We start from the raw sequence: 21,753 nt of genomic DNA on the forward strand, positions 1-21,753 counted from the left end.
CGATGGAAACACCGAGACAACACTAGGGCTTTCTCTGACAGTTTTAATATAGTAAACATCCCCCTGCCCCACACCTCCATTCCTGGCACCCGGGCCCCACAACTGGACGCTCCTCACTCCCAGGCCAAGAAATAGACGTTGCCCATCACGTCTCCCACAGCCAGTGCAGCACGAGCAGGGCCTGGACGGGGTGCCAGACAGCTCACAGCCCCCTCGCAGCGGAACAGGCCCCGCTGCAAAGGTCAGAGGGGGACAGGAAGGACGGGGTGAGGACTGTCCTCCCTGGCCCCCTCCCCCGCCACCCCCCACCACTCCAATCACCCCAGCCCCAGGTCTCACCAGTCTCAGGCTGGGCCGCTCCCACAGCTTCACATCGCGGTCCCTTGCGGCAGTCTACCAGGAGGCCGGCAGCACGTGGAGCTGTGACTGCACCTGTGTGGATCTGGGTCGGGGGTGGCAAGGGGTGGATTTGCATGGCCTTTCTCCATTAGGGTTTCCAGCCTGTGCTCCTCCTCCTTTTATTCCCCCCCCCCCCCCGGCTAATTAATTATTGTACTTCTAAAGCCCTTACAGTGGGCCAAGCATGTACTTAAGCACTGGGTACATACAAGATAATCAGACTGGAACAGTCCTGGGACAGGGAACATATCTTCTAACTGTTGTATTGTACTCTTCCAAGTAGTATAGTGCGCTCCACATAGTAAACGCTCAATAAATACCTAGTGATTTGATGGCCTCTAAGTAGGAGGAATAGGATTTAGTCCCCATTTTTACAGATGAGAAAACTGAGGCACAGAGAAGTTAAGTGACTTGCCCAAGATCACACAGCAGCCATATGGCAAAATGGGAATTAGAACCCAGGTCCTCTGACTCCCTAGCCCATGCGCTTTCCCTTTTCTATCTTTTCCCTTCTCCTTCCCCACTTTTTCCATCCCATCTCCCCCTACCACCCTCCCGCACACACCTTCTTGCGCAGACACGGCTCCAGTTTCCTCTTGCCACGGTCCTGCCGCTGCTGCCAGATGTCACCTTCAGCCCATTCCCCACCAGGGTCTCGCTCCCCCAAGCGCCACAGCAGCCCCTGGGAGCTGGCACACAGGAAGGAGCAGCCTGCCAGCCACAGGGAGAGAGAAGGGTCAGAGGCTGAGCCCCCAGGGGCACCCTTCCCAGCAGTCCCCCCCAGCCCAGCAGTGCCCACCTCCAGCGGCCCCAGCTCACCAGATTCTGGCACCGGCCTGGGTCACCCACAGCACCGGTGGCTGGGGCCGTTCCAACTCCAGCTCGAACTCCAGGTCTGAATTGATCTCGCCGGACTCACTCTGCTTCTGCATGGACACAGCAAATGAGACTCGGCCTCTTGGCCCTGGGCTCCATTCATTCATTCATTCATTCAATGGTACTTATTGAGCACTTATATTTATTGAGCACTTACTGTGTGCTGAGCACTGTACTAAGTGCTTGGGAGAGTCCAATATATCAATAAACAGACTCCCTCAACAAGCTTACAGTCTGGAGGGGGGCAGCGGGGAAGATGGGGATCATGGTGCCCCCACCCCCCAGCTGGCCCCACCCCCAGCAAGGGCCACAAATTCCCATGTCCCTTCCCACCCCGTCCCACCCTCCCCAGCAGGACATACAGGACCGACAGAAGGCAGGGGACAGGGACTCAGGAGAAAGACACCGTGCTCCTTGTGTGTGGAAAAGATACTGAGGCCCGTTTTCTGGCATGGGACCCTGGGGGAAGGAGCGGGGGTGAGTTAGGCCCTTGGGATCAGCCAGCCCGACGTTGGCCAGAACGGTCTGGAGAGGGAAGTAGCAAGCCATTCCTCTGAACAGCTTCCCCACCCCTCCGGTCCAGACCAGGTTGTCCCACACACACATACACCCCACCACCTCCAGCCTGCTTTGCGGCTGCTTCCTTCTCCCCCAGGTCCTCCCAGTGCCCCCACCAGAGGCAGCGGGCAATCTTGACTAAAGGTACTTTCCCAACCACTCGGATATTGTTCTGCATACAGCATTTGGTAAATGCCACTGATAGATGGAGTTTTAGGGCCAGTTCCTGGCGCCTGAGGGGGGCCTCACTGGAACGTCTTGCTGGAGGTGGTCCCCGGCTCCAGCAGCAGCAGCTGGTCAGGAGGATTCCCCAAGAGCAGGGTTTGGCCGTCGGGGGTCAGCCCCAACCCGGAGACGAAGGGAGCTGGGCGCTGTCGGCTGTGGCAGAGCTGCAGGCTGTAGATCCAGATGGGGTGAACAAATGCTGATGATAGCATGATGGCCTCACGTCCCCTTCTGCCACCCTTCCCTCCTCCATCCGGGGCGGACCCCACAGACACACACACTCAGGCACACACACCCGCCGAGGGGACTGGCAAGACGGGGATCCAGGGACCGGGTCCCCTCACCTGAGGCTCCCTCCAGCAGCAGCCTCCTCCGTCACCTCCCACTCGCTGACATCATGGTCGTCGTTCAGCAGCACGAAGTTTCGCCGGGTGAAGCCAGCTCAGCGAGCAGACACGGCCGGGGGCCTGGCAGGCCCAGGCGGAGCAAAGGGGGGTCAGGCTCCCCGCTTAGAGGTTCACTCCCCCCTCCCTCCCTAGTGCAGGCAGTTGAGGGTCCCGCCTCCATCCCCAGACTCCCCACTCACCTGGGCGGAGGCCACGGGGCTGGCTTCCCGCCACAGGATCAGCTCCCCAGCCTCGTTGCGGATAGAGCCAAGGATCCAGTCGGGGGCCCAGGACACAACCGTGATTGGCCGTGGGGCTGCCTGGGCCTCACTCGGTTGGCTCTGCAGACAAGGGACAGGGGCTTCAGGCCATGGCTTCTGGTAGAGGTGCAAGCCCCCACCCACCTTTGCTCTCTGCCCACCTCCCCTTCCCCTGGCCGACCTGTCTCCTCGGGCACCGCCCAGAGGCGCACGGACCCATCCCGCGAGGCGGTCAGCAGGCAGCCCGAAGCCTCCGATACAGCTGCGGTGTCAACTGAGTCACTGTGGCCCAGCAGGGTCTGGGTCTGGGACACCTATGGAGGGGTGGGTGGAGAGCCGGTCCAGCAGGGGCCCCGCCTGGCTCCAGGCTGAACCCCTTCCCCACGGCACTCACCAGCAGCGGACCCCAGAGATCGGGCGTTCCATCCAGCCCAGCGGTCACTACCAGCAGCTCCGACCCAGCCTGACATCTGCTGCCCATCACACACAGATGAGAGCCTTCAAACCACCGACCGGTGTGCACCCCCAGGGTAGATTTCTCGGTAACTCCCTTTCGCCTTCTCATGGTCGTTGAAGGGAATTGGGGGCTGGGAGACAGTTGGCTCGGGGGGGGGGGAAGGTAGCGGCAGAAGGACAAGCCTTCCTCTAGCAGGGCTCCAGAGTGCGGCAATAGGGCCGCTGCCCATTGGTTGATGGCCCCGGGGAAGGCAGAGTTAGGGTTAAGGATGGGGGAGAGGAGATGGGAGGATGGGGGGGAATCCTCACCCGAGTGGGACTTCAGGGCCGCTGCACACTGGCTGATGGGCCCGGAGTGGGCAGGGATGCTGGTCAGCTCCACCCCCATCCTGTTCCACACCTTCAAGATTCCATCCCGGTCCACAGAAAGCACGTGGTCCTCCTGCCCCCCCCGACCCCAAAACTGGTGTAAGATCCCCGATCCTCCCTCTCCTCCTCATCACTGGACCATCTGTGGGTCCTCCTTAATTCCACCATGCCCCAAGATCACCCCCTTCCCCTCCCTCCTCCACCCCCCCCAAACCCTTTACCCACACTGTCCACTTCAGCCCCTCTTCAGCCCCCGTCCCCCTTCCCGGAAGGCCAAAGCCCAAACCGCCTCTCCCACCCCATGCCTCACCACAGCTAGCACGGCGCTCACGGCACCCTGATGCCCCTGGAACCGGCCGAGCTGCTGACCAGACACGGGTGACCACAGCTGGACCAAGCCATCATTGGAGCAGGAGAGCTGGGGTTGGGGGGGCAGGGGTCAGGGAGCCACGGGCAAAAGCCCCTGCTTTGTCAGCCCAGGGTCAGCTCCCCCTCACCCTCTACCCCCACCTGCGTAGTCGGTCTAGGGAGGCAGAGAGTGACGCCAGCGGCGGGAACTCCTGCCCCAGACATCCTAGAGGGTTTTGGTGGCCGCCGAGCTTGGGACCCAGGACTGATGACCTCTCTGCTCTTTCGGGTCATACCAACCTTCCCCATTCCAGAGAGGAGGGAATTCTTGGGCCTTGAGGAGGTGGGGACTTGGTCACCAACCCCCACCTTCTTCTGCTCTCCCCCATCAAGGTCGCTCACCAGCAGGTAATCGGGGGTCCAGGCGCAGCCAGTGATCCAATCGCGGTGGCAGGCAGGGAAGGAACTGGGTCAGGCTGGCGTTCCGGCACGTCCACTCTCCAGCAAAGGAGGCTCTGCATCCACAGGGGTATAAGACACGGTCAGGGAGGAGGGGTCAGCCACAGAGGGGAGGGAGGGGCAGCCCATCTGGCATCCAGGACGGGCTCTCACCCAATCACGGCTTCCGCTGGCCAGGTACTGCCCGTCGGGGCTGAAGCTGCAGCAGGTGACCGGGCCCGTGTGGCAGCGGAGTTCCGAGCCGGCGGGGAGCTCCGCCGCCCCCCGGGCCTCTAGCAGCCCATCCACTGGCCACAGGCGAACCGTGAAGTCGCCTGCGTGGAGAAGGGGGAGTCCCTGAGAACTGAGGGTGGGGGCTGGGAATCAGAGATGGAGCTGGGTGGGTCTAAAGAGGCCAAGGCGGAGCCCTGGTGAGAGGGAGACGGAGAGCCTTGGGCAGGCCGAGGGGTGGAAGCGGGTCGTGGGGCGGGGGCCGTGAGACCCCCACCCACCCCCAGAACTATACCTGAGGCCGAGGCGAGGAGCGGGAGGAAGTGGCCAGGCCCAGAACTGGCCCCTGATTGTCCACGCAGCAGCCAGAGGGCCCTGGAGCTTCCCCCCGCCAAGCTCCAGCCACGCAGGGCACCGTCCGACCCCCCAGCGACCAGCACGGTGGGGCTCAGCCAGCCCAGAGCTTCCAGGGACACATCCGACACTGCACATCGCGTCTCCTCCGTGCCTGGGAGGAGGGAGGGAGGGAGGTATGCGGGAGTGGGGAGACGAAAGATGAGGTGGGGGGACCCCCCACACCCTCAGCTCAGTACCAAGAAGCAGCACGGCCCGTTCTGCCCGCTTGTCTGCTGTGTGACCTTGGGCAAGTCACTTTCACTTCTCTGTGCCTCGGTTTTCCTCATCCTGTAAATATGGGGATTAAATCCTACTCCTTCCTACTTAGATTGTGAGCCCTGTGTGGGACAGGGACTGTCCAAGCTGATGATCTTTTATCTACCCCAGGACCTAGTACAGTGCTTGTCACAAAGTAAGTACTTAACAAGTACTGTAGTTAGATGGTTACCTGAGACAGCGTAGACTCTGATCCCATCAGACCCGGTGTCCCACAGCCACACGTGCTCCATCCGGACTGAGCGCCACAGCCGAGGGCAGGCGAGAGGTGGGGGGACCCCAGGGACCCCCGGGGTTGGCCCAGGGATCCTGACCACACCTGAACCTGTAAAACCAGGCATGGACAGCTGGACCAGACGGTGGAGACCCCTTCCCACCTCCCAGGGGGTCCCCTTTATGCTCCCCTCCTCTGGGAATCCAAGCCCACTCCTCCCTCCACCCTCTGCCCTGACCTTGCCATCCCTCCCCGGTGGTCAGCAGGCAGCGTCCAGCATGCAGAAAGAGGCGCCGCTGTTGTTCCACCACGGTGGGCAGGAGGTGGCCAGCTGAACGCCCTCCTCCAGGCCACAGCTCCACGGCCCCATCCAGACGGCCGACCACCAGCCCCAGTCCAGAAGGGGCAAAGGTCACAGCGCAGACCGATGGACCGGAGGCACCCAGCACCTGCACAAAAATTGACCACCGGTGACAAAATCACCTCGCCACCTTGTTCCGTCGAGCCCCTTCCCCCAATCCCAAACCCCCAGCTCCTGCCCTTCCACCCCCGCCCGGTGCTGAGCGAGGAAACCGGTCAGGTCATCCAGCAACGAAGGAACAGTGGTGCTCCCGTTCCCAGCCTCCCATATGGCCACCAGCTTGCCTCTTTGGGAGTGAACGTCACCACAGCTGAGGGTCCGGGAGGCAAGTGTGCTGGCAGGCCCGGGCCCGCCCGGTGGCTCCAATGGTGTCACCACAGCTGAAGAGGAGCGGAGGGGGAGCGGAGAGGGAAAGGGAAAAGGGGCAAGGAGTGCATGGAGAGCCTGAGCTATCGAGATCCCTACCCCGAACCTGTCCTCCAGCTCAATTGTCTCATTCCCCGTGACTCACAGGCTGTTCAAACCCCTTACCGCAACGCATCCTCCGCTCTCACCCCTCTGGCCACGATGGGTCTCAATCGTCCCCAACCATCGAGGGGGTGCCCCCAGAGGCCAGGGTTTTTCTGGGGTCCACTCAGATCCCTTAATCTTTCCCTTCTTCATCCCCCTGTTCCTCCTCACCTTCAGGGCTCCATCCAGGGACACAGTGGCCAGCAGTTTGCGGTCAAGGCTCAGGCCACAGCCGGTGATGTGGAACTGGTGGGCTTGGGTCCGCTGGATCCTGGCCCCAGAGACCCCACCTGTCAGATTCACCCTTCCCTTGTCCCCTCCCCTCCAGGGAATGGGAGGGGCTGAAGTGGGAGACCGAAGGGCCTATTGGACACTAGTGAGTCAGCAGTGTTAGAGAGGAGGAGTCCCCAAGAAGTGACTTGGAAATGGGTAACCGGCCTAAGGGCTGGATTTCTGGATGGGGTGAGGGGACGGTCTACCGGCAGCCGCTGCCCTGCAGGTCCCAAAGCTCCAAGATGCCATCGAAGGCAGCAATGTAAATGGTGGAATCTGAGAGGAAGACGCAGGAGGAGATGCCATCACAGCCGCTGACCAGTGACCGTTCTTCCTGTACGGGGCAGGGAGACTCAGCCCACATGGCGATTCAGGCCCCCGCCCAGCTACTCAGCTGCCCCAGCCCATGCGAGAACCACCTGCCAGGAGCGCAGGGTCAGCAGACGAAGGACCCGTCAGCGTACGAGCACAGCCGGCGCAGACGCCGCGTTGGGGGATGATGCCCAGGGCTGTGGCAGGGGAGGGGCAGGGCCGAGCGTCAGGGGTGAGCTGGTGGAACACACAAAACACACACTCACACACACACCACAACACGGTTTGGTTGTTGGATGGAGAAGGGTAATGTGGAAGAGGACAGAGTGGAACTGTGATACCAGGCAAACAGTGGACGATGGAGGGAGTGGAATGAGGAAGGTGGAGGAGACGGGGAGACAGGGGATGGGGGTCTGGGGCTCAAGGGGGTGGGGGTATTCCAGCTCTGGTCAATACTCCGGCCTTCAGAACTTGAGGTTTGTGTGATCGCCTTAGCGGAAACTGGTGCCGGGTTGGGGCGGGGGCTCGGGGGTCCGAGAAGAGGCCACCCGAAGCCTGGAAAGGCACAGGGGTGCGTTGGGGCTGGTTGGCCGCCTGCTGGGCCAGGAGGGCAGGGCGCCGGGCCAGAAGCGCCGATTCGGACTGCACGAAGCTGCGGAAAGCCACCAGCGCCGGCTCCGGGGGCTCCGGGGACTCTGGGGGCTCTGAGCCTTCTGTCCGGGGGATAGGGGGAGTCAGGGTCACCTCAGTTACGTTGTTCCCTCTGGCCCCTAGGGAGCCCAAAGAAAACGTCTCCGCCTCTTCGCACCCCCCTCACCGTAGAGCGCATATGCCTCCCCAGGGCTGGCAGAAGCCCCAGCTCCGCGTGCGCCGCAAAACGTGCAGGTTTGGTGAGGAGCCGGAGAGAGGGCACGGTTTGCCGCTCTGTAGCCTGCGGGGTGAGTGGTGAGGAGAAGAACTGACCGTCTGGTCCATCTTCCGGAAAAGAGACGAAGGCAGAGGGTGATGGGCTCTGCCTCCTAAACTGAGGGAGGGGGGAGCCCAAGAGGGGTGGAAAAGAATGAGGAAGGGGTGGTGGGGAGGGTCGGGGCTCACCAAGTGGTAAGGCAGGTCCACCAGGGCTTCGGGCCGCCGGCCCTGGAACGTGTCCGAGGCGTCCGGGTCACAAGCGGCCCAGAGTTGAGCTGCGGGGGGTGGGGGGTGTATAGAAGGGTATCAGCACCCCAAACTGACCCTGGTGTTCCCACCTCCAGGGCTACCGGCCACTCACCCGCAATGACTGTGTGTGCAGTGCGGTCCAGCCCGGTCTCCCTGCGGGCCCTTTGCTCAGCCGCCGTTCTGAGCGGTCCGGGGGGCAGACACAGCCGGGTCCCGGGGGCCTCCAGCATCCCCGTGCCCTGCAGGCTGAGCTGGCAATTAGTGGTGGGATGGGGGGTGGGGGGCGGCGGCATCGAGATGAAGCGGCCAAGTGGGAAGCAGAGGGTTGGGACCTGCTGAAATTCCCAGGGACCAAGGCCCCTGCCCACATCCGCCCCCACACCCAGTTTCCCAGCTCTGAGGGCTAAGTCCACGCCAACCCCCAGACCCGAAGCGGGGCCGCAAGTCACCTGCGTAGGCTGCGGACGAGATAGGTGAAGGGACCCAGAGGGAGGGGCTCCCCACTATTGCCTGCAGCCACGGCCTCGGCCCAGCCCCCGGCCCCCTGGGGCAGCGTGGCCCACGTGCTCAGGATCCCGTGCAGCTCCTCCACCGTCAGCCCTGGAGACATGTGGGGCCTCAGATGGAAACCCCAAGACCCCAAGCTCCTGCCCCGAGGAAGCCCCCTAGCTTCGAGTGCCCCAAATCCTGGTCGGCTGGACACCGCCCCCCGCTGCCGCTCTCCGCAGGGCCCCAGGCCACACTGACCACTGCGGGTGATCCGGAGGGCAGCCAAGGCGCGGGGCACCACTGGCCCCAGTTCCCGCTCCAGGTCTCCCAGCAGATGCTGCAGCAGCAGGGGCAGCGTGGCTGGCAGAGTCCGGAGACGTTCGGACACCTGGACCGTGAGGGGGTGGGAGGGGTGGGTGAAAGCACCAGTCACACGCCCAGAACCAGAGCTGAGGTGGGTTGTGGGGTGGGGTGGGAGGTGCTGGGCCTCTCAAACCCAGTGTTGAGGGATGGGTGGGGGGCGGGGGGAAGGGACTGTACTAGTTTTGCTGTGTTCCTCTTTTAGACTGTGAGCCCGTTGATGGGCAGGGACTGTATCTGTTGCCAATACATTCTAAGTGCTTAGTACAGTGCTCTGCACACAGTAAGCACTCAGTAAATACGATTGATTGATTGAATGAATGAACAGGGAAGTGGGCTGGCGGGGAGGATGGGGGGACAGGGCGGAGAGGCGAGGTGGGCTGCGGAGGAGTAGGGCAGGGCTCACCTGCTCAAACACAGCGTGCAGCCGGAGATTGGGTCGGCCGCCTAGAGTCAGGGTAGCGAGGCAGCCCCGCCCCACGCTTCAAGCACGGCAGCAGGTCCGCATCTGCATGAAAGGTTAGTAGGGAGCGAGGGTGTACATTCAGGGGGAACCCCAAAATCTGGGCACAACTCACGCAGGCAACCACCCCCTGGTCATAAGGTCCTGTGATGGGGACCCCACTAGAGGTCCTGGCCAATCGCTCCTCACCTCCCACCCCACACGCCGACCAGACCAAACCCACGACCGCCTCCCAAGGCTGATCGGCAGTGCGACCTGTGTGGAATAATGAGCGGGCCAGAACCTGTGCCCACCCTGCAATGACAGCCCGTGCCAAACAGTGAGCGGGCCGAACCTGTGCTCGCTCCGCAATGTCAGCCCGTGTGAAACAGTGAGAGGGCCAAATCTGTTCCCGCTCTCTCAAGACACACACCTGGTTGTTGAACGGCGACTCTTCGAGCCGCTTTCCGTGCAGCGAGAGCTCCTCCCTGACGAGGCGTGCCCGGGCCGCCGGCTCCAGAAGCCCCAAGGTCACAGCGTGAGCGTCCCGGCGGCGCAGCAGGGTCTCCCCGAGTGCTGAATCCCCTGGGTCTGGGGCCGCCAGGCTCAGGACCACATGCACCCGCTTCCAAGGAGAGTGAGGAGAGGCTGAGGGACAGAGCTGCGAGCCTCCACAGAGGGCCATGCCCCATCCAGCCCCCTCCCGCAACCCCTTGGCCCCCACCGCCCCTCCGGAGCCCCCACCTGGGGCAGGGTCTCAGGAATCCAGTCTGCACTCGGCCGACCGCTCCGTTCTTCCCAGTCGATCGGCACCGTCGACGACCAAGACCAGAGTCTGGCTTGGGGGCAGCGCCTCGGCAGCCTCTGGCAACAGCGTCTGCACTGACCACAGCAGGGCCCTAAGGGGTGAGGGAGAAGGAAAGAGAGGGCAGTGGCAGAGTGACCACAGCCCAGGGGACCCAGGGGACCCAGGGGACCCGGGCCCGGAGGAGTCTGCAGCTTAACGGCGACAAGCTGCTCTAAAGGGGAACTCACAGGGGAAGACAACAGAAACATAGATGCAACCCACAAACCCTGGAGGGAGCAAAACTGAACAAAGAAACCCTCGCGAGCTGAGGGTGCCTGTAGGATGGCAGTTCGTATGGAGGGGGCAGTAGTAGGGGAAGACCTCCTGGAGGAGGCACCTGCCTGGCTTCCAACCTGATTAGCTTGTTATCTACCCAATTCTTACTAACAGTACCTAAGCGCTTAGCCAAATATGGCAATTTTTATTAGTAGAAGTAGTAGCTACTAACGGCCTTGCCCCCTCCCACCCGGAATCCAGGATCTCCTCACCGGTAGCCCGAGGGGGGCCGAGCAGTGCGGCCTAGCAGACGGCTCAGGTGGGCATGGAGCCGGCGCAGCATCGTAGGGAGGTGGCTGTGGTCGGGCCGGGCCCCCACAAAATGGAAGAAAACGGGGAGCGGCGGGAAAGCATCCTCCCGGTTCGGGGCCCGCAGCGCTGACACCAGAGATGCCTGGGGAGAGACGGTTGTCACCTCTCAGGATCAACTCCTGTGTGCCTCCTCCAATGCCCCCGGACCTCCCCGTGCTCCATGGCTGTACCAGGAACGCCGTCTTGCCCTGACCGGGCTCTCCGCTGACGACACTCAGCACCCCCACAGGGCGCCGCAGCCGCCGGACAGTGTCCCGGAGGAGGCCGGGCCGGGCCGGGCTGGGGGGGCTCTGCAGCTGCTGGAAGGCATTCTGCACGGTGTCCTCGGCTTGGATGGGGTCCGCGTCGGCTGGGCGCTGGCCATCCAACCCTTGCCTCTGGCTGCAGGGAGAGACCATCTCAGAGCGGGGACGGCAGCGAGGAGGGCAAGTTGGGGGTGTTGACCGATAGTGGGGAAGGGGACTCTGGGGTGGAAGTTGTGGAGAAGAGGGGATCATGACTGGGGGAGGAGGAGAGGGGAATGGTAGGAGAGGTGAAGGGAATGAATGGAAGGGAGAGGAAGGGGTTGAAATGAAGGGGTTAACCCTAAGGCAACTGCCCCCAACCTAGGGGCCAAGGATCCCCCACCCCCCAGACCCTGTGGTGCCCCTGGACCTGCAGAAAGAGCCGCTGCAAGGCCGTCCACATGTCCCTCAGGACCATCTGCCCAAACTGCTCCAGGCCGGACACGACTGGTCGCCCCCCCCGCTGCGCCACCCCACACGCACGGGTACCTGCGTAACATGTGGGCACAAGGAGTGGACACGACCATGTGCTCAGAGACTATCCCCGCCCCGCCCCCAGACCTCAGTCTGCTCCCTGGCCCAACCCCCTCACCTGCGGCAGGTCACCCCTTTCCGCCCCTCCAGGTGATTCTTCAGCTGGGAGACCCGACGCGCCGCCTCCTCCGACTCGGGAACAAAGTCTTCTATCCAAGCTTCTGGCACCGAGCTGACGCCCGGACACTGCCCGGTAAGGCTGAGCCCCTTCCCCACCCCCCATCCCCGTCCACCAGGGGCTTCAGCTTTGACCCCGGGGGAAGACCCACAAGGAGAGGGATGGATGTCCAGGTCGGGGGGGCAAGGTCAGGGCATGGATCTGGGGGCCAGACAAGGAGGCGGGGCCAGGGCCCAGGGCGAGGCCAGAACAAGGGGGCGAGCCCAGGGCACGGGACAGGATCAGGACCCCGGGGCGGAGAACCTGAGGAAGTCCGGGTCCCGCAGGTAGATGAAGGTGGCGGGGGCCCGCTGAGGGTCGCTCAGGAACTGCATCAGCTCCATCTCCGTCACCGAGCGCCCGGCGGGGTAATCCTGAGCCTGCGGGAAGGAGAGGGGAAGAAAGACAGGGAGGGGGCAGAGAATCTCAGCCAAGGAGCCCTCTCCACCAGAGTCTTCCTAAGGAACCAACAGCGAGGCCTAGTGGAAAGAGCAGAGGCTGGGGAATCAGAGGAACTGGGTTCTAATCTGCCCGATGCTTGCAGTGTGACCTTGGGCAAACCACTTAACTTCCCCATGCCTCAGTTCTTTTGTTCTCCCTCCTACTTAGACCGTAAGTGGGACAGGGACTGTGTCTAACCTAATTCCCTCATATCTACCCTATGCTTAGACACATAGGAAGAGCTTAGCAAATATCATTTAAAAAAAAAAAAGAACCAGAGATCCCTGGAATTGTGTGTTAGCGCTCCAGGCCCTCCCCCGCCCCCCGCCAGGGCCCGACTCCACCACCCCCATTCATCCCCTCCTCCTCCCAGCCCCGCCCCCTCGGCTCCCCAGTCCCCTCAGCTGCTCGACCCCTCACCCAGCGGAAGTGCGGCAGGGCCGGGAGGCTGTAGGCGCTGGGGACGTGTCCGTAGCGGGTGCCGAGCATCGCCACGAGCAGCTGAGAGTTGTGCACCTCGCCCAGGCACAGCTCCAGCTGCCTGCGGACACGAGGTCAGGGTTGGGCCGTGCCGGGCATGTGGCAAGGACGGGGGGTGTCGGGGTCACGGGAGGAAGGACGCGCCCTGGGGACCGCATAGGGGCGGCCAAGGTCCAGCGAGTAGGCCTGCTCCCCGGGGCGCATCAGGTCCGCCCACCTGCCCAGCCCCACCTGCCCCGCAGCTGCTCCTCCTCCGGGACACCCCAGCGCAGGTCAATGAGCCGCAGGTGCAGGCGATGGGCGGCGGCTCGGGCCTGCAGGGCGGGGAGCACCCCGCGCAGCAGAAGATCCCGCTCAGCCTGCATGTCCCGGAACGTGGATGAGACGAAGAGCCGGACACTGCGCCAGCTGCGAGGGCAGGGAGAGGGTCAGCTCGGACACAGGGACGGCCAGCTCCTCATGGAGCCCCGAGAGTCCGGGGACCCCCGGCCACACGCACACACACAAGGGCACACACACACCTGTGCTGGCCGGCTGGAGGCAGGGGCCCCGGAACGCTGTCCTCCAGGGGCGGGCGGGGGAGGCGCTGGACCCCACTGCGGGGCGGAGGAAGTTGGTAGGCCTCGTCTATACGGCCCACATGGTCCAGCAGGCGGGACGCCCCGCGCTCTGCAATGAACCTGAAACGAACCGGCCGCGGCAGGATGGAGTGAAGTCAGATCTCGGGAGGGACTTCCCTGGGAGGGCGGGCAGCAGAGCTGGGCACCTGGGGCGCACGCCAGGATTAGGAGAGAAGGCTGGGGGGCCGGCTCTACAGGAATGGACTTCCAGGAGAATTAGAGGGGACCAAGATGGAAACTCCCTTCCTCCCTCCTTCTTCCCCTCCTGAGGCTTGACAAATCTCGGGAGGCTCTGGCAAGGGTCAAGTAACTGGCATTCCTGCGCTGCTCAGTCCTAGAGGGCTTCCCTGAGCAAGGGGTGTGCCTGGGTGAAGGCTCCAGGATGACAGGGAAGAAGAGGAGGCGGGTCTCTAGCTAAATTATAAACACCTTGAGGGCAAGGATTGTGCCTACTCACTCCAGCACTTAGAACAGTGCTTGGCACATAGTATACACTTAACAAATGCCATTATTACTATTATGATTACTATGGCACTCTCCCAAGCGCACAGGTCAGTATTCTGAACACATTAGGAGCCAGTCAATGCTATTGACTGATGAATTGGTAACCGGGTCTTGATTTCCCCCAGGGCCCCAGCCCACCGCCCCACCCCCACTCCCGGACCCCTTACTTGAGTAGTTGGTCACTGCAGCCATTCAGTCTCACATCATTGGGATTGTCACTGGGTGGCCTGTTGGGGGAAGACACTGTGAGGGGAGGGACGATGAGGGGCTGGGGGGGTGCGTTCTAGAGTTCAGAAGGAGAGTCTGCAGAGGAGGAGACTTTCGCACACTTTATTCATCCCTCCCTCAGCCCCACAGCACTGAGGTGCATATCCATAATTCATTTATATTAATGTCTGCCTCCCCCCTCTAGACTGTAAGCTCGTAATGGGTAGGTAATGTATCTGTCAACTCTGTCACACTGTATTCTCCCAAGAGTTTAATAGAGTGCTCAGCATACGGTAAGTATTCGATACATACGATTAATTACGCTTGATCGATGGGGACGTGGAAGGGAGGGAAATGAATGGGGGTGTAAGCAGATGGGAAGGAAGACGGACGGAGGACCACCCTCCCACTCCCCGCCCACGCTTTCTGGCTGCCCCTCTGCCACCCGCGTTTCTACCAGCACCCGGCCCCACACACACCTTTGGCCCTTCCCAGCCAGGTCCACACTGACAAACAGACAGGATGGATTCAACCGCTGCCACACCAGCTGCTGCGCCGCCTCAAACTTTGGGTCTGGGAGGAGCCCGAAGGAGAGGACCGTGTTCACCTGGTGAGAGGGGAGAGAATGTGAGCAGGAACCCAACATTTGGCTCGGGGCGGATCAGGACCGCAGGCCACGGCCGGCCAGACTTACCTGCATCCGCTGCGCGACTAAATCCATCAGGTAGGAGGCGGCCTGGCTGGGGCCCGGCTCGTCTCCTTCTGGCAAGTCCTGGATAAGGAGCAGCTAGTCACTCCATCCACTCCCACCGGGACCCGCCCGAGCCCACCGCCCCTCCCCGGCATGGGGGGTTCACCTCGGCCTTGGCTCGGAGCTGGATCACTGAGTCCAGGATAGACTTCCCTGGCTCAACCTCTTCCTCGCTCAAGGCCCAGTCTGTACAGAGCAGAATTCGGGCCCACTCCGCCCGGGCCGTCACCATTGTGGCCAGCAGCAGTTCGGCTTCCACGACCTGCAGGGGACGGAGGGAGGAAAGAAGTGGGGGAGGAGGGTCAACGCTCGAGAAGGGTGGGGAGAGGGCAGCTGTAGAAAGGTGGGGGTGGCAGAAGAGAGCCAGGGTCCTCCGCGATTTCCCTGGGGTTCGTATTTGGGCTGGTGGTGTCTGTCTTGGAGGGTGCAGGGAGGGAACCAGTTCCCCGTCCCCCTGGTCCTCACATAAATGAATGGAGCCTGTTGTCCCCCCGGTGTGGGGCAGCAGATCTTGACCCTCTTGGGGAGGCTTGAGAACGACTTCCAGCCTGCCCAGCAGATGATCAAAGTCCGGCCCGGCAGTGGGGGTAGCGTGTGCCGCACGGACAGCTCCACGGCCGTCTGGAGGGTGTCTCTGTACCGCGCCAGCGTGGCTTTGTCAAGCCGTAGCTGCCTGGGAACCGGGAGGGGGAAGAAACAAGGCAGAAGACCCGGCGGTCACAGACACCCCCAGACCCAGCCTCCCCTTTCCTGCAGCAGCCGACCACAGAGCCGTGCTCTCTGCCTAGACACGGACAAATGGACAGAGACACATTAGGCCAGAGAGGGGAGAAACAGCCCCATAAATGCGGCTCTGTCTTCCTCCCATTCCACCTCAGTGCGGATGGACGGATAGACGGACAGACGGAGGGACGGCCCCCTCCCCCTCTCACCTGGCCTTGTGCAGGTACGCTTTCTCTCGCTTCACCTGTTTGAACACCACCGGCACTGCCAGGTGGGCCCGTAGTTTTTTACGGTTCCGGATCCCCACAAGCTGAACGGGGAAGAGCTGCCGCAGCAGGGCCACATTGGAGGGAATTGGCTCCGCTGTGGTCGGTGGGGAAAGGGGAAGATGTGAGCTTGCTTTTTCCTCAGAGATCCTCTAGCTCCCCCCACCCACTGGATTGGAGGCTAGAGGAGGTGTCGACGGACATGGGGGTCTCTGGGGAACATGGGGGACACGAGGAGGTCGCGGGGTGAAAGCAGAGAACCTGTCTCCCCGCTGTTACACTGTACTCTCCCAACGGTTTAGCGCAGTATTCGGCCCGCAGTAAGCACTCCATAAATTCTATTGCTCGCTACCGTTCCAAATCAGCTGGATCCCCAAGTCGATGACCATTTTGTAAGCTGACAGGAAGCGGAAGGGGAACTGGCGACTCCGGATCACAGACTCCTGAGGGGATGGAGTGGGGGCCTGAGACAAGGCGCTCCACTGCTGTCCCCTTCCCCCTCCTCTTCCTCCCTCCTGCTTTTTCTCCTCCCCAGTGGTCCGGGGAGCCGACCCCAAGCATCCTGTAGCTCACCACCATCCCGGCCCCTCACCGCATGTCCTAGCCGTCTCAGGAGGAGCTCGTGGTGTCTAGCGCTGACCCCAGCCCGAAGCACGTTCCGCAGATTCCTCAGTAGGGCCATATAGGGCAGCTGACCGCTGTCTGTGCGGGAAGGAGCTGTGAGACTCCCGCCACCAGACCTTTCCATCACTCGCAGGGGGTCCGAGGGGTGGTGACCGGGAAGGTCTGAAGGGGCCGCGCTGATCTGGGGGGGGCGGGTTTCATGCCCTAAGGGACGGGGAGCGCTCTGTACCGATGATCCGCTCCCAGGAAGGCCCCGTGTTCCCGTGGAGGCTCAGCTCCCGCTCCCATGTGTCCGGCAGTGGCAGCTTCATGCGGGTCCCGGCGCGGCTGGGGTCCCAGGGCCCCGGCAGGCGGCTGCGGGAGAAGGACGACAGATCCGACGGGTACCTGGGAGGGGGAGAGGTTGGACTGTTCCAGAGAGACCTATGGCATGGGGGGAGGAAAAGGTCGGCCTTTGGAGAGCGAGAGGTTGCAGGGGACTGGGGGGGCGCGGGGCAGGAAGAGTCCAACAAGGATGGAGAGGGATTGGAGGATGGGGGTGGGGGTGGGGGAGGGCCAGGGAAAAGGCTCCCCATCCAGCACCTGTAGCCCAGCAGGGCCCACACGTGCTCCGCCGGGTCCCGGAGGTGCAGACGCTGCACCAGCTTCTTCAGGGTGAACTGCTCCCGTGGCGCGTTCTTCCGCACGCCTGGGCTGTCCGCCGCCGCCTCAAACTGGACACAGACACGGACCCCATGCCATCAGACGGTGCCATCAGCCCCCACCCCCCAGAGCTGAGAGACCCGCACACCCCCAGAGACCCTGTGACCGCTCCCTCCCTCGCTAAGATGGGCGGGGGGAGCTCACCTTGCTCTGCTCTTCCCCGAACTTCTGGACCAGAAACGTCAGCTTCTTCCAGGCCTGAGTGGATGGTGGCTTGGACTTCTGAGCGGGGAGAGTCAGTCAGTCAGTCAATCGCATCTAATTGAGCGCCTTCTGTGTGCACAGCACTGTACTAAGTGCTTGGGAGAGTACAATATAACAATAAACAGACACATTCCCTGCCCACAAGGAGCTTACGGGCTAGAGGAGGAGTCAGACCATTAATATAAATAAATAAAATTACAGATGTGTACATAAGTGCTGAGGGACTGGAACAGATGATGAATACATGGAGCAAGTGCGGGTGAAGGGAATAGGAGAAGAGGAGAAAAGGGCTTAGTCAGGGAAGGCCTCTTGGAAGAGACGTGCCTTCAATAAGGCTTGGAAGGGAGGGAGAGTAATTGTTTGTCAGATATGAAGGGGGGGGTGTTCCAGGCCACCGGCAGGACTTGGGCGAGGGATCGGCGGCAAGATAGACAAGATCGAGGTACAGTGAGAAAATAAGCAATAGAGGAGTGAAGTGTGCAGGCTGGGTCAAAGCAGGAGAGAAGCAAGGTGAGGTAGGAGGGGGGCAAGGTGATTGAGTGCTTTATAGCCGATGCTAAGGAGCCTCTGTTTGATACAGAAGTGGATGGGCAACCACTGAAGGTTTCTGAGGAGTGAGGAAACATGGCCTGAATGTTACTGTAGAAAAATGATCCGGGCAGCAGGGTGAAGTAAGGACTGGAGTGGGGAGAGACAGGAGGCAGGGAGGTCAGCAGGAGGCCAATACAGTAATGAAGGCAGAAGAGGGGGCCAAGGCCGGGGAGATGGGGGCAGTGAGGGAGAGAAATAGATCATCCTCTCAGTGGAGGTTCCCTTCTCCTTAAAACTCCCCCGCCCCCCAACCCCTGGGGGCTTTCTCCCAGATGCACTCCCCCAAGGAAGGATGCCCCGGCCCAGGAAAGGGATGAAAAAGGATCACTGACCAAGCGTGGGGGGGCCCGACGGCAGCTCTTTGCGCGGTGGGTGCGGGGCAGGTATTTGCGCAGCTGGTACTGGTCAAACTGGACGAACTTGTCGGCCATCGCAGCTCGGAGACAGGCGGGCAGCGGGACCAGCTTGCCCTGAGGGTCGCCTGCCAAACCCTGCAGGGAGAGGGGAACGGTTGCCAGATCTTGGGCAGACAGCAGCTCCCTCCCCATTTGACTTGAGCAAGAAGGGACAGGGAGAGCGCGCCCTTTGAGCCCCCTGAGAGCAGAATGCGGGGAAACGGGTTGAGCTTGCAGCAGGAGGGAGCGAGGTTAGGTACCTCCTAGGATGGAGTGGGAAATGCAAACTGGGGCAGGAGGAGTAGGATGGAAGGAGCCACTCCGGCTCCTTCCTGGGTCCTCAGCCCCGGGTGCCCCAGGAGGAGGAGAGGAGGGCGTGGCTGCCCCCGTCATACCTGGAAGAGCCGAGCCACCTGGATCCAGTCGGAGGGCAACCTGACGCTGGCGGAGAAATAGCGGCGCACGTAGGGGCGGCAGGCGGGCAGGAAGGCGGCGATGGCCAACAGCAGGTTCGTTGAGATGCGGACATTCAGCTCCTGCCTGGTGTACAAGGCGGCCTGGGGTGGTGGTGGGTGGGGAGGGGGCGTTCAGTCAGTGGGGGAGAGGTCCCGAATGCCACCCTCCACACCCGAGTCTGGGAAGCCAGTGCCCAGCTCCCCCAGGTACCTTGAGGATGAACTCGGGCTCCCTCAGGGCGAGGTCGGTGCAGACACGCAGCAAAGCTTCCCGTGTGGGGTCCCCGGCAGTTCCCAGGGTGTCCCCCGAGACCAGAGAGCTGCACAGGAGGGTCAGCAGGGCCAGCTGTGGGGGACGTGGAAGAGCGGAGGACTCAGGGCCTTGAGGCCCTGTGGGAGAGGACAGCAGCACCCCCATCTCTTCGAGACCCCGCTCCTCCCCAAACAGCCCCCGGCTCCCCTCCGCGCTCCATGGCCCTTCACCTTCTGCTCCTGCAGGATCCGGTCCGAGTCCTCGGTCAGCGCTTCGGGCTGACGCTCCCCCTCATCTCCTTCCTCTCCCTTCTCCTCCTCTTCCTCCTTCTCCTCCTCCAGACTGAGGCTGTATCGAGGCAGCGATTGGCCAGGCGCCACTGTCTCCTCCTTGATGGGGTGGACTCCGGGGTCCTGAGAAGGGGTGGCAGTCATTGAGGGGAGAGCGGGCAGTCCCTCACCAGGATGACTCTACTGGAGGTGCAAGGTGGAGGGGCTGAGGCTTCTCCCTGCCCTCCCCATCTCTCAAGTAGGGGCAGACTGCCAGCACCCTTCCAGGGACGTCTCCTGGGCCCCCTCTCGTTCCTCCTCCAGGAAGCGTTGCCAGTCTGAAGAAATCAGACGCGAACTCCGAGATCAGTGCAACTATTCCATCCCGGTCGCGTATATGGGTATGTGCACAGGTGGGCACAGGGTCACACACGCATGAGTACAGGCACCTCGTACTGCAATAATGTGTGTTTTCATTACACGCTTAGTACGGTGCCTGGCACATAGTAAGCGCTTAACAAATGCCATCATCATCATCATTATTATTATTGTTATTATTATGTAACACGATGGTGGACTTGGAGACCGCTCTTCCCTCAACACAATCCACACGTTAGCACGAGTAGTTTCGGTGCGGGAAGAAACACCAGTACGCAGGAGGGTGGCTTCGGCCTAGGCGAGATGGGGCTACGCTTCCCAGTGTCTGCCTCAGCCTGAATCCACTATGCCGTCAAGAACTTTGGAGTCCGGCAGCTTTACGTTATTTAGTACCGAAAAACGGCGATGAGTAGCTAGGGGGCTATAAAGCACTCCGCTTGTGGCCAACACAATTCAATACAGGGATCTGTACGGAGAAACGTCAGTCACGGTGGGATAGGGGAACGCTTGTGGTTTCTAAAACGCCATTCCCCCCCACGCCACGAGGCTCTCGCAAGACCCGTGCCCCGCATTCCAGGGTGCCCGGGCACAGGCAAGAGCGCAGATACGGCGGTGTATGTGCCCGCCGGCTGGAGGACACGGAGCGGGTACCGGCCTGTACGATCCGGGTCCGGAGTCCGGCCCCACCAGGCCCCGCCCGGCCAATTCTGCCCATGCGAGAATACCGGTGCCCTCTGCCCCAGGGGGAGAGGCAAACCCCCCGGGCCCCCCGCCCGAATGGGGGGGCCGGGTCGGTACCTGGATGGGGGCGCCGGGGGGTGGGACGCTGGAGGGGCCCGGGGAGCGGCGCGACAGAGGAGCCGTGGCTCCGGCCCGCGAGAGGAGAGTGTTGCGGGTGTCAGGCCCGCGCAGGGCGGCCCGGACCAGGGCGGGCAGGGGCAGGGGGCGGCCGCAGTCGGCGCTGGCCAGGCTGGAGGTCAACAGGCGAGGGCCCGTGGTCAGGAAGCGGTTCTCCAGGGAGAGGACGGCCGGGCGGTCCGGTCCCACCGGAGGCGACAGCGCCTTCATGGTCGGGGCCTCGGCTCGGTTGACTCCTGCGGGGCGGAAGGGATTAAGGGGCCGGAGGGAAGAGACGGACAGGGATGCGGGGGACGGGGGCGAGGGACGGGGCTTCCCAGTGGCCGACTGCGGGCCCAGGGGGCTGACACCGCCCTCCTCCCCCGGGCCGCACCCTCTCCCCTCCCCCGTCCCGGGCCCGTCCCGGGCCGTTCCTGATGACAACACGCCGGCTCGAGGGAGAGGAGGAGGCAAGGAGCGATCCCGGACTGCCCAGGCCTAGGAGCAAAGAAGCCTCCTCCCGCCGGCTGCAAAGCCGTCTAGGGGGGCTCGTGGGATCGGGGCGGGGCTACCTGGCGGCGGGGTCGGGCGTCGCGACCAGTCGAGGGGGGGAAAATGAGACTGGAATCCGAGGACGCAGGCGCAGGAGCTGCCTTGGGCGGGGAGGACGAGGAAGTAATGGGGCGGGGCCGGAGGCGGTGCTCGCAGCCGGGCCAGGGAGGCAGGGAGAATGACTAATCTCGTCTTTTTTTTTTTTCCAATAGTACTTGTTAACCCCTTACTCTGTGCCAGGCACTGTAGTAATCATCATCATCGTGATATCTGTTAAGCACTTGCTATGTGTCAATCTCTAGGGTTGATCACTCAGTGGTATTTATTGAGCATTTACTCTGTGCAGAGCATTGTACTAGGCACTCTGGAGAGTACAACACGATTGGTAAACACGTTCCCTGCCCACAGGGAGCCTACAGTTTAGAGGGGAAGACAGGCATTAAAAAAAATCAGGGTTGTGGACGTATGTAATCTGATGCTGAAGATGGGGTGACTATCAAGTGCTTAAAGGGTACCGATCCAAGTGCGTAGGCGACACAGAAGGGAGAGGGAGTAGGGGAAATAATGAAGGTATTTATTAAGCGCTTACTATGTGCCAGGCACTGTACCGAGCTCTGGGGTAGATACAAGCAAATCTCACCGGACCCAGTCCCTTGCCCATGTGGGGCTCACAGTCTCAATCCCCACTTTAAAGATGAGGTAAAAGGCAGAAGGTAGAAATAAAGTGACTTGTCCAAGGTCACACAGCAGACAA

General features: G+C 62.1%; 1 protein-coding gene across 1 annotated transcript; it reads right to left on the bottom strand.

Moving 5' to 3' along the window:
- Positions 1–26: 26 nt before the first annotated feature.
- Positions 27–21,101, bottom strand: TEP1 (telomerase associated protein 1). Its single transcript, XM_029077420.1, is given in 63 exon segments — positions 27–233; positions 340–421; positions 423–442; positions 965–1,110; positions 1,232–1,325; positions 1,638–1,734; positions 2,083–2,229; positions 2,403–2,494; positions 2,496–2,525; positions 2,645–2,770; positions 2,866–3,018; positions 3,099–3,172; positions 3,467–3,602; positions 3,840–3,947; positions 4,280–4,362; positions 4,365–4,392; positions 4,490–4,650; positions 4,842–5,054; positions 5,391–5,421; positions 5,423–5,470; positions 5,472–5,543; positions 5,671–5,679; positions 5,681–5,881; positions 6,325–6,574; positions 6,783–6,910; positions 6,996–7,031; positions 7,345–7,601; positions 7,706–7,819; positions 7,980–8,072; positions 8,159–8,292; positions 8,496–8,646; positions 8,794–8,923; positions 9,302–9,377; positions 9,642–9,652; positions 9,771–9,962; positions 10,082–10,135; positions 10,137–10,236; positions 10,673–10,854; positions 10,943–11,128; positions 11,409–11,516; positions 11,518–11,545; positions 11,649–11,762; positions 12,012–12,127; positions 12,609–12,729; positions 12,900–13,076; positions 13,190–13,348; positions 13,960–14,019; positions 14,479–14,606; positions 14,694–14,771; positions 14,857–15,012; positions 15,216–15,423; positions 15,683–15,836; positions 16,092–16,182; positions 16,332–16,441; positions 16,593–16,750; positions 16,946–17,076; positions 17,210–17,287; positions 18,193–18,351; positions 18,651–18,812; positions 18,922–19,056; positions 19,194–19,376; positions 20,409–20,704; positions 21,020–21,101. Coding segments are annotated over 62 exon segments (7,449 nt in total). The 5' UTR covers positions 20,679–20,704; positions 21,020–21,101; the 3' UTR covers positions 27–113.
- Positions 21,102–21,753: the final 652 nt, after the last annotated feature.

The sequence above is a fragment of the Ornithorhynchus anatinus genome, chromosome 13, assembly GCF_004115215.2.
Source record: "Ornithorhynchus anatinus isolate Pmale09 chromosome 13, mOrnAna1.pri.v4, whole genome shotgun sequence".
Lineage (NCBI taxonomy): Eukaryota > Metazoa > Chordata > Mammalia > Monotremata > Ornithorhynchidae > Ornithorhynchus > Ornithorhynchus anatinus.